At 36.1% G+C, this 15,984-nt stretch overlaps 1 protein-coding gene across 1 annotated transcript in view; it reads left to right on the forward strand.

Moving 5' to 3' along the window:
• Pxdnl (peroxidasin like) overlaps positions 1–15,984 on the forward strand; it is a 452,037-nt gene that overhangs the window by 193,204 nt on the left and 242,849 nt on the right. Inside the window, exon 3 of the mRNA XM_027932810.2 lies at positions 10,345–10,416. Within this exon, the coding sequence (XP_027788611.2) occupies positions 10,345–10,416 (72 nt within the window). The remainder of the gene's footprint in view (positions 1–10,344; positions 10,417–15,984) is intronic.

Genomic DNA, 15,984 nt, shown 5'->3' on the forward strand with positions numbered 1-15,984 from the left:
CAAGAGCCAAAAATAACTGGACTTTATGTCCCGTTTGCTTTGACCATTAGGGATTGCAGGCTCTTAAAAGAAATAAGAACATATTCATTGCTTCTATTTGAGTGAATTAACTCTCACAGAATTAACTCTGGTGCTTGTCCACTAGAAAGCTTGAGATGTGAATGGACAGTCATCGGATGGGCTCAGGAAGAAGCTCCTAGCTGCCTCCCCTCCCCATTTCCTAAAAGCTTCTAGCTGTCCAGTCATATACAGAAGGCTGGGAGATTATAGAGTTTGTCATTCAATGAAACATTTGTCTTTAGCATGTCCTGTTAAAGATATGGATCAAGCAGTTCAAATTCTACAGTATATCCAAGTATGCTAGTTTATCAAAAAGAAAATCTCTTATGGGGAGGCTGCCAGTGACTCCCCAGGGGTCTTTTTTCCTGCCCAGGAGGGTATAAGCCACCAGAGAAAATAAGTCAGAAATAGTGAAGAACAAAAGACTCAGAGCCAGAAAGAGTTTTGAAGCAGAGTACCTGATAGATTCAGCCCACACAGGAGCTGGAGCTGGATAATTAGAAAATGGCTCCCGTGGTTGCTTTAAGGGGGTACATCAAAGGCAGGTATAAGGTTTCAGGGATGGAGTCTTGCTTCATGATATCTTGCAGTCAGAAGGTTGATGGGCATCTTGGCAGGTTACACCCATCTCTGAGAGGCTGTGTGACTACAGCAGGTCACCCCATCTCCAGTGCTGTGTGGGACCAGGCAGAACTGAATAGGGCTCACAATGTGTCTGGGTGATCCTGGCCACAGGAAATTTCCACTGGAAGTTCCCAGACACCAGATTCTCCTCTTCACTGGCTGCGATGCTGATGTAATCCACACATAGCCCATGGATGGCTCTTGACAATCCCTAATACAGACATTTTGGTAAATGGCATGCAGAGGGGAGGTGAGTTCTTCCTGAGGTGTAACAGGACATTTTTTTCAGGAGCAAAGATTTTGTAGAAGGTTATGGAGGAATGTTAGGAAAAACAAAACCGCAGTCCAGAGATGTCTATTGAACACTTGAAATATAGTTAGTCTGAATTGATGTGTTCTTGTTTCATACACTCAGACCACAAAACATGTGAAAATAAAAGCGTAAGTATTTAACTTTTTATATTAAATACACCCTAGAAAGATAATAATTTAGGTATACTGGGTTAGATAAATATATGTTATTCAAGTCAATTTCACCTGGTTCTTTTTACTTTTTAAATGTGGCTACTAGACAATTAGATATAGATACATGGCTGTATTTTGTGCTCAAATTATATTTCTATTGGTCAGAGTGACAATAGATGTAAAAGACTTGTTTTATCTTGTTAAACACTCTGTTCCTTTAAGTTTGAGTTTGATTTTTATACAGTATTATTTTCAATAGTGGCAAGTGCATATAAATGTTTATTGTATTTTATTTTTCTTGAACTATACAAAGACCAGAAAGATGATCTCTCATCTGTTCACCATCCCAGGGGAACACACCCATTCACACTTGTTAGCAGGCAGTCTCTGAGAGGTGCAGGTTCACTTCCTTAAAAGTGAGCCAGATTGGTTGTACACACTTGAAATCCCAGGAGGCTGAGGCAGGAGGATTGAGGCCAGCCTGGGAAACTTGGAGGGACCCTAACTCAAAATTTAAAAAAAATAAAAATGGCTGGGGATGTGACTCAGTGGTGAAATGTCATTGGGTTTAATCCCCACTACCACGAACATATAAAAACAAAATCAGAACACAACGAAACAAAACCTCCTCCTCCCCAAAAAGTAACCCCCCAAAACCAAACCAACCAACCAAACAAGCCAATCCCCAGAAAAACAAATGCTGAAAGTTTTCTCTGATATAAGGGGGTTGACTCATAGTGGGATTGGGAGGGAGAGCATAGGAGGATTAGATTAATTCTAGATAGGGAAGAGGGATGGGAGGGAAAGGGAGGGGGCAAGGGATTAGCAAGGGTGGTGGAATGTGATGGTTATCATTATACAAAGTACATGTATGAAGACTTGAATTGGGTGTCAACATACCTTATATACAAACAGAAATATGAAAAATTGTGGTATATTTGTGTATAAAGAATTGTAATGCAAAAAAAGTACATGTACAAATTGATGTGAACATACTTTATATACTGAGATACAAAAAATTGTGCTCTATATGTGTAATAAAGATTGTAATGCATTCCACTGTTGTCGTGTATTTAAAAAAAAAAAAAGGGAAAATAAGATAACAAAAACACTGCCATGAGAAAAAGATGCACATGTCATGAGCCTCAGTATTATAAAAATCAATTTTTAAAATTAGTTTCATTATCATAAAAAATTTTGAAACAAAGTAAGACAGTTAAGGTTAAATAAATTTTAAGGTTTCTTTAGGTCTAAAATTCTGTGAGGCTCTATGCTACAAGATTACTTCACCCCCTTATCTCAGGTATAGTTAGTTATCTGTCAGTTCAATATCCTCAGATTCAACCCACCTCGAATGGGAAATATTCTAAAAAATAATTTTGTCTGTACTGAACATATACATTTCTTGTCATTATTCCTAAACAGTATAACAACTATTTACATGATGTTTACATTGTATTAGGTATAAGAAGTCATGTAGAGAAGAGCTAAAGTATATGGACAGATATGTGTAGGTTATATGCAAAGGTTACATCATAATTAAGAAGATAATTTAAACAATCTTTGATTTTGGTAGCAGTGTGGAGTTCTAGAACCAATCCTATGTGGATACCAAGTGCTGGATATGAGTAGTTTAACAAGAAGAGAACTTGATTGTTAAATGTTAGTCATAAGTTACCAACATATAGTTTTTGTGATTTTTTTTTAGAAGGATCATCTAACATTAGTTTTTCTTTTAACATTTAAAAAAACATTTTAAAATTGATAGGATTTATTACTAAACATATATTTAAGAGTCCTATCTTTGATTTGGATTTTACAATGTATTTAGCAGATTGATATTATCCTGTTTATATGACTTTCTCATTTTCTTTTTAAAAGATTAATATTTACATTAATATTTTAATGTGTATATCTGTATGTATTTCACATGTTTTCACTTATATCTTTCTTTTTTTGTATTAGGTAAAGCATTATAATCATAACTTTTGGAAAACAAATAGTCACATGGCCAAATATGGAAGAAAGGACAGAAAAGTTGAGAAGCAATCTGACCTAATTAATATTTCAGCAGATCTATGAAAGTATTCTTTCAATTTTATAATTTCACTTTCTTACTCATCTAAATTATATTTAATTATTTTTCTAGATGCACATAGATGATGAGAGAAAGTTACTGTCTTTGACTAGTGTATGTTCTCATCTCTATCATACTTACATCCTAGAAAAAAATTGTATTTTATGTGGTATAAAGAAAGTACATAAGAAAATGCAAAAATTATAGGTGTTTTCTCCTTTATGATAGCTCCTCTTAATTTTTTTGACTTTATGGTAGAATAAAAGCCATGCATTCAGTAGAAACTGTATTTGAAGTTTTGAATTTTTCTCTACCTCCAGGTAGTGATATGTAATATGCTCTGGTGATGCTGAGCACTGCAACCAGCTGCAGCTCACAGTCAGCCACGTAACTGCATGGTCACCTCATATAAAACAAAACCTTGGTTTTGGATGAGGTTGCCCAACTATCTGCTAATGCCAGTGTTCTGAGTGCTTGTAAGGTAGGCTAGACGAAGCGATGACGTTTGTAGTTTAGGTGTGTTTAATGCATTTTTTACTTACAATATTTCCAATTTATTACAGTTTTATAGGGACATAACCATGGTAAGCCAAGAAGCATCCATAATCCTTATCTGATCAGGGACAATTTATAAACATTTACCTGTTCTATCTAAAGTTTGGGAGACATTTACCAAAATTAAGTAATTATTTCTGAGTAGAGGTGCTTTTAAATTTTCCTTGTGCATATTTATATTTTAAAAATTGCTACATAAATAATCCATGCTAATTATAGAAAACAGGAAGATAGAAAACAATTAGAATCAAATGATAGCATCACAGTTGCACTAAAATGGAAGTTGTGTGAGGATGCCTATTTTTAGTACTGTACCAGCTAGGAGGTGGAGGTGTTTGTGCATTGGGAGATGACACAATAGCTGTCATATATATGTATGCATGTTTGTATATATCCATGTATATTGTATCTAGATTGGGAATGGTAAAAAACTTGAAATTGTGATGTTTTAACATAAAGATCAAAAACTTTTTAAAAACCTAAAATCAGAGGTAAAATTTAAGTATTAATAATGGATTTTAGGAACTGAATGTTTATTTACTTATTTTGCAATGGTGTGGCTTAAATACCAGGCCTTATGCATTCCAGGCAAGTGGTCCACAATGAGCTCCTCCCCCTCTCCTAGGAATTGAATAATTTAATAAACTAATTTTAAACATAATTTGAGGGGTAGGTTTTTTACACTGTTCTAATATGTTGACTATATTATAAGAAATGCAACCCTTCATTGGCTTTGGCATAGAAATAAATACACCCTCCATTTAGTTACTGCTCATGATAGTAATTATTTGTGGTAAGAGGAATCATGAGCATGCGGCCACTATTTATCCGTACCCTGCTTCCTGGTTTAATAACACACTTGCCTGGCAAATTCTTTTCTTTACTCCTACTTACTTCCCTTTTAAAGCATCTAGTTTGTAACTTTCATAATTATTAAGGATGAAAGTCTAAAAGAGTACCTATTATCACCATTATTTCAAAGTACATTTTAAGAGGGTCATCAAGTCTTATTGGGTATAAGATAGAAATGAGGTATCATTATGGGAAATACTATGTTTGGCATGGGAGATAACTTCATGATTCAAATACTCACAGTCAACTAAGAAGTGGTTAGAAACAATAAATAAGCAAAGTAAAGAAAGTTACAAAACTAATGTTCAAAATTCAATATCTCTCCTGTATTAAAAAAATAATCAGCTAGGAAATATGTTGTAATAAAAGATTTGCTTTAAATTGGGAATCCAGAAGATGAAATAGCATGAGCAAATTTAGTAAAACATACATTTCGGTGTTCGTTTTGGAAAAAAAAAAATAGTTCTAGTACATATTATAAGCTAAAGCTAAATTTTTTGTATACCAAGAATTCTTGACAAATCAAGAAAGGCAAGCAATGGAATAGAAATATGGAACCAAAGATGTGTTCAGTTAATTTACTGACGAAAAAATAAATGGCCATTAACATAAAATTTCAGGATAAGTATATCGTTCTTTTACTTCAGTCTTAGATAGTCATTACTGACTTTGGCCATGAATCTCTTACTTGGTAACAATGCAAATAACACAGGAATCATAGATAATGCTTATTGAAAGTTTTGTATTCTGTTTACTTCAGGAAACATGGAAATGAAATGCACAACCTCTCCATGTTAAGGGTAGCTGAACCCCATTTGGGGGGTGTTCAAAAGATAAGGAGGACAGTGAACTTGTTGGATTTTTAAAAGAATTTGTCCCTCAGAAAGATTTCACATGTATACTTGCATTTCCTTTTGAGGAATATGCATGAAGTGAAAAGCTGATAAAGTCACTAGATAATAAATTTGTGTTCTGTAAATGAAAATGAGCCAGTTCCTTTGCTTTATTTCCCACCATTTTGAACTGCAAATGATTTATATGGTGCCTAAAATAATATAAATATTTTTCTGTGGTATTGGCAATGATAAATTATCCAGAGATAGTCATTACTGACTTTGGCCATGAATCTCTTACTTGGTAACAATGCAAATAACTCAGGAGTCATAGATAATGCTTATTGAAAGTTTTATACTCTGTTTACTTCAGAACACACGGAAATGGAATGCACAACCTCTCCATGTTGAGGGTAGCTGAACCCCATTTTTGGAGAATGCCCACATGAATAGCAAGCACAATCATACCATGCAAAAATAGATCAGCATTAGCACCACTTACCAAAAAGTCAAACACACATTATAAACACAACAAAAAACAAAAACCTGTTTCATTTGTATGTAGTTATAAAGATTATACTTTCATAGTAAATCTTGGCATTATTCTAAGCAGATATTGCATGTGAGATGCAAACAAGTTCTATTTTACTTGTTTCTCCTATTGGGGGTTTATTGTTTATTTATTTAAAAAATTTTCATTAATGTGCATTAATTATAGATCTGTATTGATTTCTTTGGGATCTGCTGCTAGAGAGTTATTATGTTCTTTCAGAAGCATCTTATTACCTTGATTGTTCATATTTCTTATTCTCCTGTGTTGAGATTTGTGCATCAAGTGGATCAGGTATCTCTACAACTTTTGTGGAGTGGCCTGATCCACCATAGGGGCCACCACACCCATTAAAGGACTAGCCACATATCGAATACACACTCTGTTTGGAACACAGAGTGGGTCTTTCCAATTCTGCCACTGTATGCACTGTGTTCAAAGTCATTAATCACAGCCAGAGAAGCTACAGGGGGACAGCACTATGTTACCCAGCTGGAATTAGAGCCAACTGGGCATAACAAATCAACACCCAAGGCACATCCTCGGGAGAATGCCTTCATGAATTGTATTTGGCCACCCCCATTCACATGTACCCAAGGGTAGGGGACAGAGAGCCAAGGGTTATCAGGGTCCTCTCACCATGTCACTGTGGCAAGGCAGGAGTGGAAAATAAAGTGCACCTTCCTCATCTTGTTAGTAACAGGCACTTGAGTGCAGCACAGTGAGGAGGGGCAGCTGGAACCCTGTGGGTACCTGCCTTTGGTCCCAGCACTGGTGTGGGTCCACATGTGCCTGGTCACACCTGTTCTCAGGGGGCAAGGACCTGCTCCTGGTTCTCAATGGGGGCATCCTCTGCTCTCTGTGTTCTACCTACCCCTCATCCCTACAGTGCAGGCACCCTGGGCTTATATCACAGTCACTCTGCTTAGGACAACACCGTGTGTCTGATATATCCAATATGTGATATTGTATTCTTGAGGCAGATACCCCTGAAACCATAATAGCAGAATGTGTGTGGAGTCTCAGAGATGGGGTGTGCAGGGTTTCTGATCCCTAGAACAATTCAAACAACAGTAGGTCCCTTCTCAAGATGGCTCCTGGCTGTAGTAACCTAGGTTTTCTTAGGAGATGATGTGAGATTCTTTCCCAAAGCAAGACAGCTGTGCAGATTTCAGATTACTTATCTAATTAGGCTCTAAGCTTGTAAGGATTGTATAACTTACAAAACACTTTTATTTTCCCTAATAGCCACATTATTTTTTCCCAAAATATTTCCAAAAGCACAGTCTACATTTGTACAGTATGAAATATATGAGTGTGCATGCTACAGGAAGGCACTCAGTATTTCCGCAAAAATAAATAAATAAATAGATAGATAGATAAATAAATAATACAAAGAGCTAATGCAGGTGATACAATGACTCATTGGTCTAATGCTGGTTCCTCTTTTCTCCAAGGGCTTGATCATCTGAGTAATCATCTGTCTTTAGAAATTACTTTTCTTTATTTCTTCAATAAAAAGTGTAACATTTTTCTTGTAGGAAATTTTGTTTGCTTCTTTTTTTCCCCTCCTTGGCATTGTAGGCAATATTAGGTGTATTAGTCAGCATTCTCTAGAGGAACAGAATCAACAGGAAGTAAAATTATAAAAAGGGATTTATCAGTTTGGCTTCTGCAACCAGAAGCTGGATAGTCCACAATGGCTGGAGAGCTAGAAGAACCAGTAGCTGCACAGTCCAAGAGGCGGAAGTCCCAGAATAAGAGGGATCAAAGGTGCTACCCTAGTCCGAGACTGAAGGCTTCTGCAGAATCACTGGCAGAGTCTTCTTTGGAGGGGTGAAGAAAAGCGAGTCCGATATCCTCAGATGATCTAGCAGCAGTCAGGAACCTGTTCAAGAAGAATGGAGCTTGCATCTACTGCTTCTTCCTTGCCAATCATTCCCAGACACACCCTCATTGACACTCCCTTAAGCCTCTTAGTAATTGGCTACTCTTAATCCAATCAAGTTGGCAATTTAAATTATCCATTACATAGAATATAGAGCACAGCTACAAATTTACTGAGCTTGTGTTGATTTTTGGTGACAGGGCATTAGGTATTGTTTTATGTCCTGAATTTCTGTAGATTCACTCATAAATTTCAATTGCATTTTATTTATGAAAAAATAAAAGAAAAATAATAGAAATGATAGTTTCTATAATTACTTAATCAAAACACTGCTAGGTGAAGAATCCATCCATTAAAATTATAATACAGATATTTTGATGGAAAACACGGTGCTTTGAATAAAGTTTGACAAGAAATATGTGTTGGTGACTGGAGAATACATTCAACTGTGAACCACTGTAATGGATTTGGATTTTTGTTAACAATAAAAACATTTTCAAAAAACCTTCAAATTAAATTGTTTGATCTCATATTTTAGGTTACTCATATTCACAGTGAATTATAATGTTAAGTTGTATGTTTTACTTTTGCCATAATTTAGATAAGTACATAAGAATATGTGGAAACATAGATTTCTCACACATTTTATATATTAAAGAAAGATTAATTGCAATACATAGTATCTTTTCCTTCTCTTGGTTGTGGTTTTGGTCATAGATGACCAAAAGCATCTTTAAAAAAATTTTAATTGTAGATGGATACAGTACTTTTATTTTGTTTAGTTTTTTAATGTGGTGCTGGGCGCTCTACCACTGAGCCACAATCCTAGCCCCTAAAGCATCTTCTGTATAAAACAAATTGACTTCTTTCTCTTAAATACCACATCCTTGGGAAAATTAAGAAACTAGTCCCTCAAATTGTTTCCTGTGGTCGGTGGTTCATATGAGATTGAGATTACATATATTGATCACATTATACACATCCCAGCAGAAGTGTAAATTACATGCACACACATATTTTATTCTATGTGCATTAGAATAATCATTCTCTAAGTAACAACATTTCTGTGGTGGTTGTTTTGGGATCTAAAGGAAAGTGTATTAATTGATTTGGAACAATAAAATGAGAGTATGTACAGAGAGAGTAACTAAATGAGAGATTCTCTTAGGACAACACGTGTGTCTGGTATTAATCATATATTAACTAGCTATGTTGATTTCAGCCTGCTTAAAAATTTCCTGCGCACATGGTGGACTATAAATTTTATTGGATCCTTGACTAAGGAGTATCCATGACAATTGGCATTATCTCTGGCTGGCATCACTTCTAATGCTGTAGATTTATTGTTCTGCCTCCCCAATGGCCAGAAGAACTCTAGGCAGTCTGTCACAAATGGTGAAGAGTGGCTTGGGTAACATCACTGGGAATCACATAGTGGCTTCAGATACTATTTGGGGTACTTAGCAGTGAAGCCTGTGGTGAACAGGTTAGGAACAGATAAGACTGGAGATTTGTGGGCTTCCTGTGGCATTGTATGTAATGACTAAAATGATCACTTGGCCGAAGCACTTCTGTTTTCCTAATCAGTCACACACACACAGAGAAAAAACAAAAAAAAAAATTCATCATACACTAAAAGTGAGCCCTCCAGCATTTGATTCTAGCCATAGCTGTTAAGAAGCTTTGGGGTTTTTTGATATTAGAAGACCTTCAGAGATAAGTGTACTAAGCCAGTTAGCACACATTTAGACATGCCACCACAATTTAAATTTGAAAGAAATTTTAAGTGTATTTATCCAAAAATATGATTTTCATTTGCCAGAGTACTCTTTTCAAAGCTTTCAAAGGTACAGAAAGGTGATTTTCTGTAACTTGGTTTACTGTTCAAATCCAATTTAGTTCTGCCACCTGTTATTTTTCTCCTTGGATTTTTTTTTAGAAGTCATTTTTAGAGCCTTTGATATTACTATATAAGAGCCTCACATCCTATGGTGTAATTGACTCTGGGTTTGATAGTTCAACAAATACACAATGAGAGTCCATTGTGTGCCAAAAGCTGTAATGTTTATTTTTCCAAGGAAGCTGCTTCAACCTAAGTGTTTGCAGCTCTCCATCTGTTAGTTTAGGAATTTGTCCCTTTGTTACTGTGACAATAATGATAATTTCTCTTTTAGATGATAGGCTTCAGGAGATGGAGAATTTTGCCTTTGGGTTTTTGATGCTCTTCTAGTGATATTTTGGGGATAACTTATTATATTTTTGAATAGATTAATATAGCCTTTCTAAATAGAAAATTAAAATTTCCAAATTTAGCGAACCATGTCACCATGTTAGTAAATATTTTTCTACTATGCAGAGCATTACACTTAAAAGTGGAAAGGTTAAAATGTTTGCAGAATCAGCTTCTCATTGTGGAATTGTTTGTTTGTTTTCTTTTTAGTCTTCTGAACAACAATCAAATCAGAAAGATTTCCAGAACTGCTTTTGAAGGACTTGAAAATTTGCTGCATCTGTAAGTTCTAAGAAAAACGAACAATGGCTTCTTTTGTTGACTGATTATTTTTGCCTTCTTGATTATTTTAACCTAAGCAATTCTTTACCTTCCTGAGAAGTACTGGCAACCTTGAAACAGAACTGTTAAATGAACATTTCTAAGGACAGCAAAGTGTTTCTTTCAATAGATCGTGCATCTGGGGACATTTGAATATTAATGCACATTTCTATCCTTCCACCCTTGACACGCAATTCTAAATTGGAGAAAAATAAAAACAAAGTTTAATCAATACTTCACACTTATATCTAATTAATCAATAATTATAAAAAATCCACAAATCTGAAAGGAAGTTTTATGTTAATAATTCAGTCATCTAAGACCTCTTGAGGCTGGTGAACACATTACAATTAGGAATGTTAATCAACTTGGGTAGGAGACAAATTTTGAAAAAAAAAACAGCTTATAAATATGACCATTAACAATTATCATGCTTTTGATGTATTATTATTGATAAATGAATAAAAAAAACCACTTAAAATGATTGCTTAAGTCAGAAACCGATACATGTTGATAAAATGAATGTTGGATGGTGGAGAATGGATAGGCTTATGTGGGAGGCAGAAGAAAGTAAGCACACTGGTTTCAGGTAGGAGTGAGTCCTTCAATTTCCTTTTAAAAAAATGTTGAAGACAACTGGAGGTAAGCTTAGTAGTAGAGCACCTGCTTGGCATGTACCAGGCCCTGGGTTTGATCAGTAGCACTACCAAAAAAAGTATTAAGGAGGTAACTAACATTTTTACACAAAAATGTCTACTTGTAGATCCATTAAGCAATTGGTTTAAAAAGTTATAGTAATTCTTGTAAAAAGAAAATGCCGTCCTACTTTTTCTCTAATTTACATATCTGTTGTACTTTTCTAAAATGGGATTCCCATTATACACCAACCCAAGAGCTTTGTAGCTTTCTTGTTTTGAGATGCCCCAGTCCTAATACACAGGTCTCCCATAACTCTTTCCATTAACCCGCCATAATGTCTTGATTTGCTGCCTTAATCATGCACAGCCAATCTAACATGATCTGTAGGTGCATGCCACTTTTGATCTCTACCAAGCTTTTAGACCAGTGCTGTAAAAAGTCTGCTCTTTGTTTGTGAAGAATCTTGACTTTCTCCCTGTTTTTCATCTCGATCCTGGCCTGTGGTTCTCTACTTACGGGCATGTCAAAAGTAACTCCCTACAGTGATAAAAGTAGTAGACTAAACAAAACAAAAAAAACCCTATGACTTTGTACATAATGGTTTAGAACAAATTTCATTATTAGTGCTAATACTAAATGTGGAAATTTAGTTAAATTATAGCTGTTAGTAGGAAGTTAATATTGGATAAAATGCTCATTGTTGCTGATGTTGGATCAATTATAAGCACAAGAGTACCATATGATCTGGATGAAAATAAGAAGAGCATTTCATAAAACTTCTATTCAATGTTATGACAAGCTAAACATTGCTTTTTAAGTGAAAGATAAGTCTTTGGGCTTCTGGAAGGTAAATGACTTATGAAAAGGTGAGGATAATTTATAAATGTGTATGATGTGGGTGATGAACACTTTCCCATGGCCACTGACGTGCATCTTTCCATGTTTTCACTAACATTGCCAAGTGAGCATTGCTTCTCAAACTGGAGAAGTTCCCAGACAGAAGGCTGTAAGCAAGAAGACCCACTCAATGCACATGGTACCTGCAAATTCATCTTCTATCTTTCCTTTGCATTTTAACCTCAATCCCTTATTATTTTATTTCTTCGAACACAATAAGCACACACACACTACCTCTTCAATCTGTGCACAGGATGCTAATTATTTTCTGCTTGGCTATATTACCAGGCATAATGTCACTGTACTCTCAGTGACTTAGGAGAGGGAGGCAGGAGTATTACAAGTTTGAGGCCAGCCTAGGCAACTTAGCAAGACTCTGTTTCAAAATAAAAATTAGAAAGGGCTAGTGATGTAGCTGAGTAATAGAGTATCCCTGGAGTAAATCCCCAGTACCATAAATACATAAATAAATAAATTCAGCATTTTCCCTTAGTTAAATCTCAGTTTTAATATCACGTCCTTTAGGAGTCCCTTTAAGTCAGTTAACATTTTTTTTTCCTCTCTCAGGGTGTCTTGTGTATTTCATTTATTACATACATTATACAAGTTCATTTTTCTTACCTATTTGTTACCTTGTTTATTTTTGGATTTCCCCATTGGATTCTGTAAAGACAAATGGCCCTGTGGCCATACTTCTTTCCATTTATTTGCCATTTTATTCCAGCATCTAGAACTAGTGTCTAGAACAGAGCGACTGCTCACAAAAGATTTGTTAAACAGATGTATGAACATAAGGTGCTCAGTAAATGCTTGATATTTGATTGATTAAGCCTCTTGGCTATGATGTGTTAATTAATCTTATGAGAGACGAATGATAACGCTATTATATGCCTTGGATTTTTCAACAACCTGTGTATTTATCCATTATTTATAGTGTGCCATTTCCCAAGGATTTCTAGTGTTATATTACATAAAATAGTTATAATGTTTTCATACTGAGGAGCTCAATTTTCATTAGACTATATATACCAAAGAACTTCAGTTTTACCTTGCCAAACATAAAGGCTAGAATATTTTTTTTTTTCTCTAAGACAAAAGCATTGCTAAACTCATGTGAAATTGTAGCGAGTTTTGTCCAAAACATATCACTGATTCCCTTGGGCAAAAACAAATAGAAGTATCCTAGGACAAATTTTGCTTTCAGATTCACACAAGAAAGTACAATTGTTTGAGAATATCCTTGGGAACTGTGGTTCATTTAAGGTTAGCTGAATCTTAAAGCCAAGATATATTGTAGAAGTGGGAGCAAAATATCCCTATTCTTTGATTCAGCAGACCAGTTATCTCTTAATAGCATTGTCAGTATTCATTATTGTGAGTTAATCTAAGGATAGACTCCAAAATAAAACTTCTTGTTAAGAAGCATCTTGGTGTCCCAATAATAAGGATCTTATTATTTATCAGCATTGATAATTGAAGAGGTTTTTAAAAAGAATTATTTGTAGGGGGAAAACCCTGGCGTGTTTCTGCGGGTTTGAGATGAATTGAGCATCATTTATTAGTATTACAAAAAGCAAAATGTATCCCACTTTCAAATCTGTGATTCTGTGTCTGGCTCTGGTCCCCATTTCCTAAATTTGGTTTTGTTCTTTGAGTTACAGTTTCTTCCTTCCAACGCAGCCCCTGGACATCTTTGTCCTCATGAACTCTCACTCCTGAATGCTACACCCTATACACAAGTTCACCTTCTTAAATCATTGTCTTGATGTGTCACTTGCAATTGTGTACTCAGCCTTTTCCATCTTTTGTGATTTGGGTGGGAGGGGGCACTGGAGATTGAACTCAGGGGCACTCGACCACTGAGCCACATCCCTAGCCCTGTTTTTTAGTTTATTTAGATACAGGGTCTCGCTGAGTTGGTTAGTGCCTCGATTTTGCTGAGGCTGACTTTGAATTTGGGATCCTCCTGTCTCAGCCTCTCAAGCTGCTGGAATTACAGGTATGTGATACTACACCTGGTGCTTTTGTGAATGTATTTGAACTCTGTCTCATTTCTTTTGCAACGTATAGATTTTTAAAAAAAAAAAAATATATTTTTTTTTTTGTTTAAACTACTGAGCAAGAAAATGTCATTGAAGAATCTGATCTTTAATGATGTAACTTTGAGGGACTCAGCTCTCACCATTTTTGGCTATACTCACTGCCTGAGTTTAATGACAGTCTTACAAACCGAGTGAAATTTGCATACGGTTTCTTGTTCATTATGTTAGCATAATGAACCTCTGCAGGATTTAGTGGCTTAAAAACAAGGAAGAGTTTTATTTTTTCATGCTTGATTCAGGGTGGTCTGGGCGGTTCTGGTCTGCTGTGGTTCAGACCTTGGGTTTAGAATGGCATCACTCACATGCCGCAATTCCACAGTTATCAGCTGGGAGGGCTTTTTCTTCTTTCTCTGGCCAGCTAGATTGTGCTTGTTCACACAGTGATCTGTCTCTAATAAAAGCCAGGGATGAGGGCTTTTCAAGCCTGGCTTTTGCTGTTTTTTAGTGTCCCATTTGGTCAATCATGCCACATGGCCCAAATCTAATTCCAGCACAGGAAGATCTTGATGAGTGAAGCAGCAAAATCATCTCATAAAATGTTATAAATCAGGGCTGGGGAAATTTGTGGCCCAAAGTGCAATTGACCACTTTAACATGAGGAGTAGAGTTTTCTAAGAGTTGAGATTCAGATTGCAATCACAATCAAGCCCACTCTGGCTCTGTCACCAGGATGGACTTTTCTGATGGGTACAGTAGGAGCTCAAAGGGAGAAGAGGCCTGGCCTCTTCTGGGAGACACAAGGGGTGGAGGGCAGGTTAGATTTGATGGAAGGAGCAACACTTTTACTTAATTTTGAAAGGCTGTATGAGAAGAGGTAAGAAATGGTCTTCTATGATTTGGTAATGGGCAGTATCTTCAGTGGCTGGATGGAGCATTGATGAGAGATGAGACTGGTGAGTTTAATATGCGAAATAATAGGGGTGAATGGTTTCAATGCCTGGCTGCCTGCCTTCCTGCTTATAACTCTTTCTTTCTTCTAATCATGCCAAATTAGCTTCTATTCTTACTGTTCCAATAAAAGTGCTTCAACAACGGCCACTCATGTTATTAGACATATTGAACATTTAACATTTAACATTTAACCCTGCCCCATGGTGTCTCTTGTTGGCCACACCCCCTCTTGATCCCTATGGTGCTCTTGATTTTCCTTTTCCTGGTAAGGCTGCTCAAATTCCTTTATCCCGGGCTCTCTCCTGTACTTTGCCTCTCTATTGGTGAGCGTATCTGCTTCCATGGTATCAGTCATTATCCAAATGTTGCTACCTCTTAAAACTTTATTTCCGGCCCAGATTGTTTTTATATTTCCACACATACACCTATTTCTTTACTCAGTATTTCTACTGACATGTTCCACAGAATCCTTAAATTGACATGACAAATATTTGTCATGTCTTTAATTTTCCCCTTCAAACATGATGCTTCTTATTTGGGGAAATGTTTGCACATTCATACAGCCATCTGAACTAAATTTCTACATTGGCCTCCTCCCATTTCCTTTACCACGGTATCTAGTTATTTTTCCATCCTGTGGGTTCCGTGTTAACATTATTCCGTATCTCCCCTCTCTATTTATCTCAATTTGGCTGCCTTACCTTCAATCCTCATTATCCATCTTCCCTACTGTTAACAAAACCTTTTATCTCCATCCATGTTTTTCCTCTTCTAAATCTCCAAAAGGTATCCAGTCATCTTTTAGAAACAAAAATTCAATCACGCCACTCTTCTCAGAGTTCTTCAGTGGCTCCCCATTGTTTTGGGGATGAAGTAGAAATACTGTCTATATCCACGTTAAGATTCAACTTCACTTTATATCTTTAGGCTTCTTGACAATCACCTCCCCACACTCTATGCTCTGAAGTTCCTGATGTGTGGCGTTTGATATCCTATTGAA

Source organism: Marmota flaviventris, chromosome 15 (assembly GCF_047511675.1).
Source record: "Marmota flaviventris isolate mMarFla1 chromosome 15, mMarFla1.hap1, whole genome shotgun sequence".
NCBI lineage: Eukaryota > Metazoa > Chordata > Mammalia > Rodentia > Sciuridae > Marmota > Marmota flaviventris.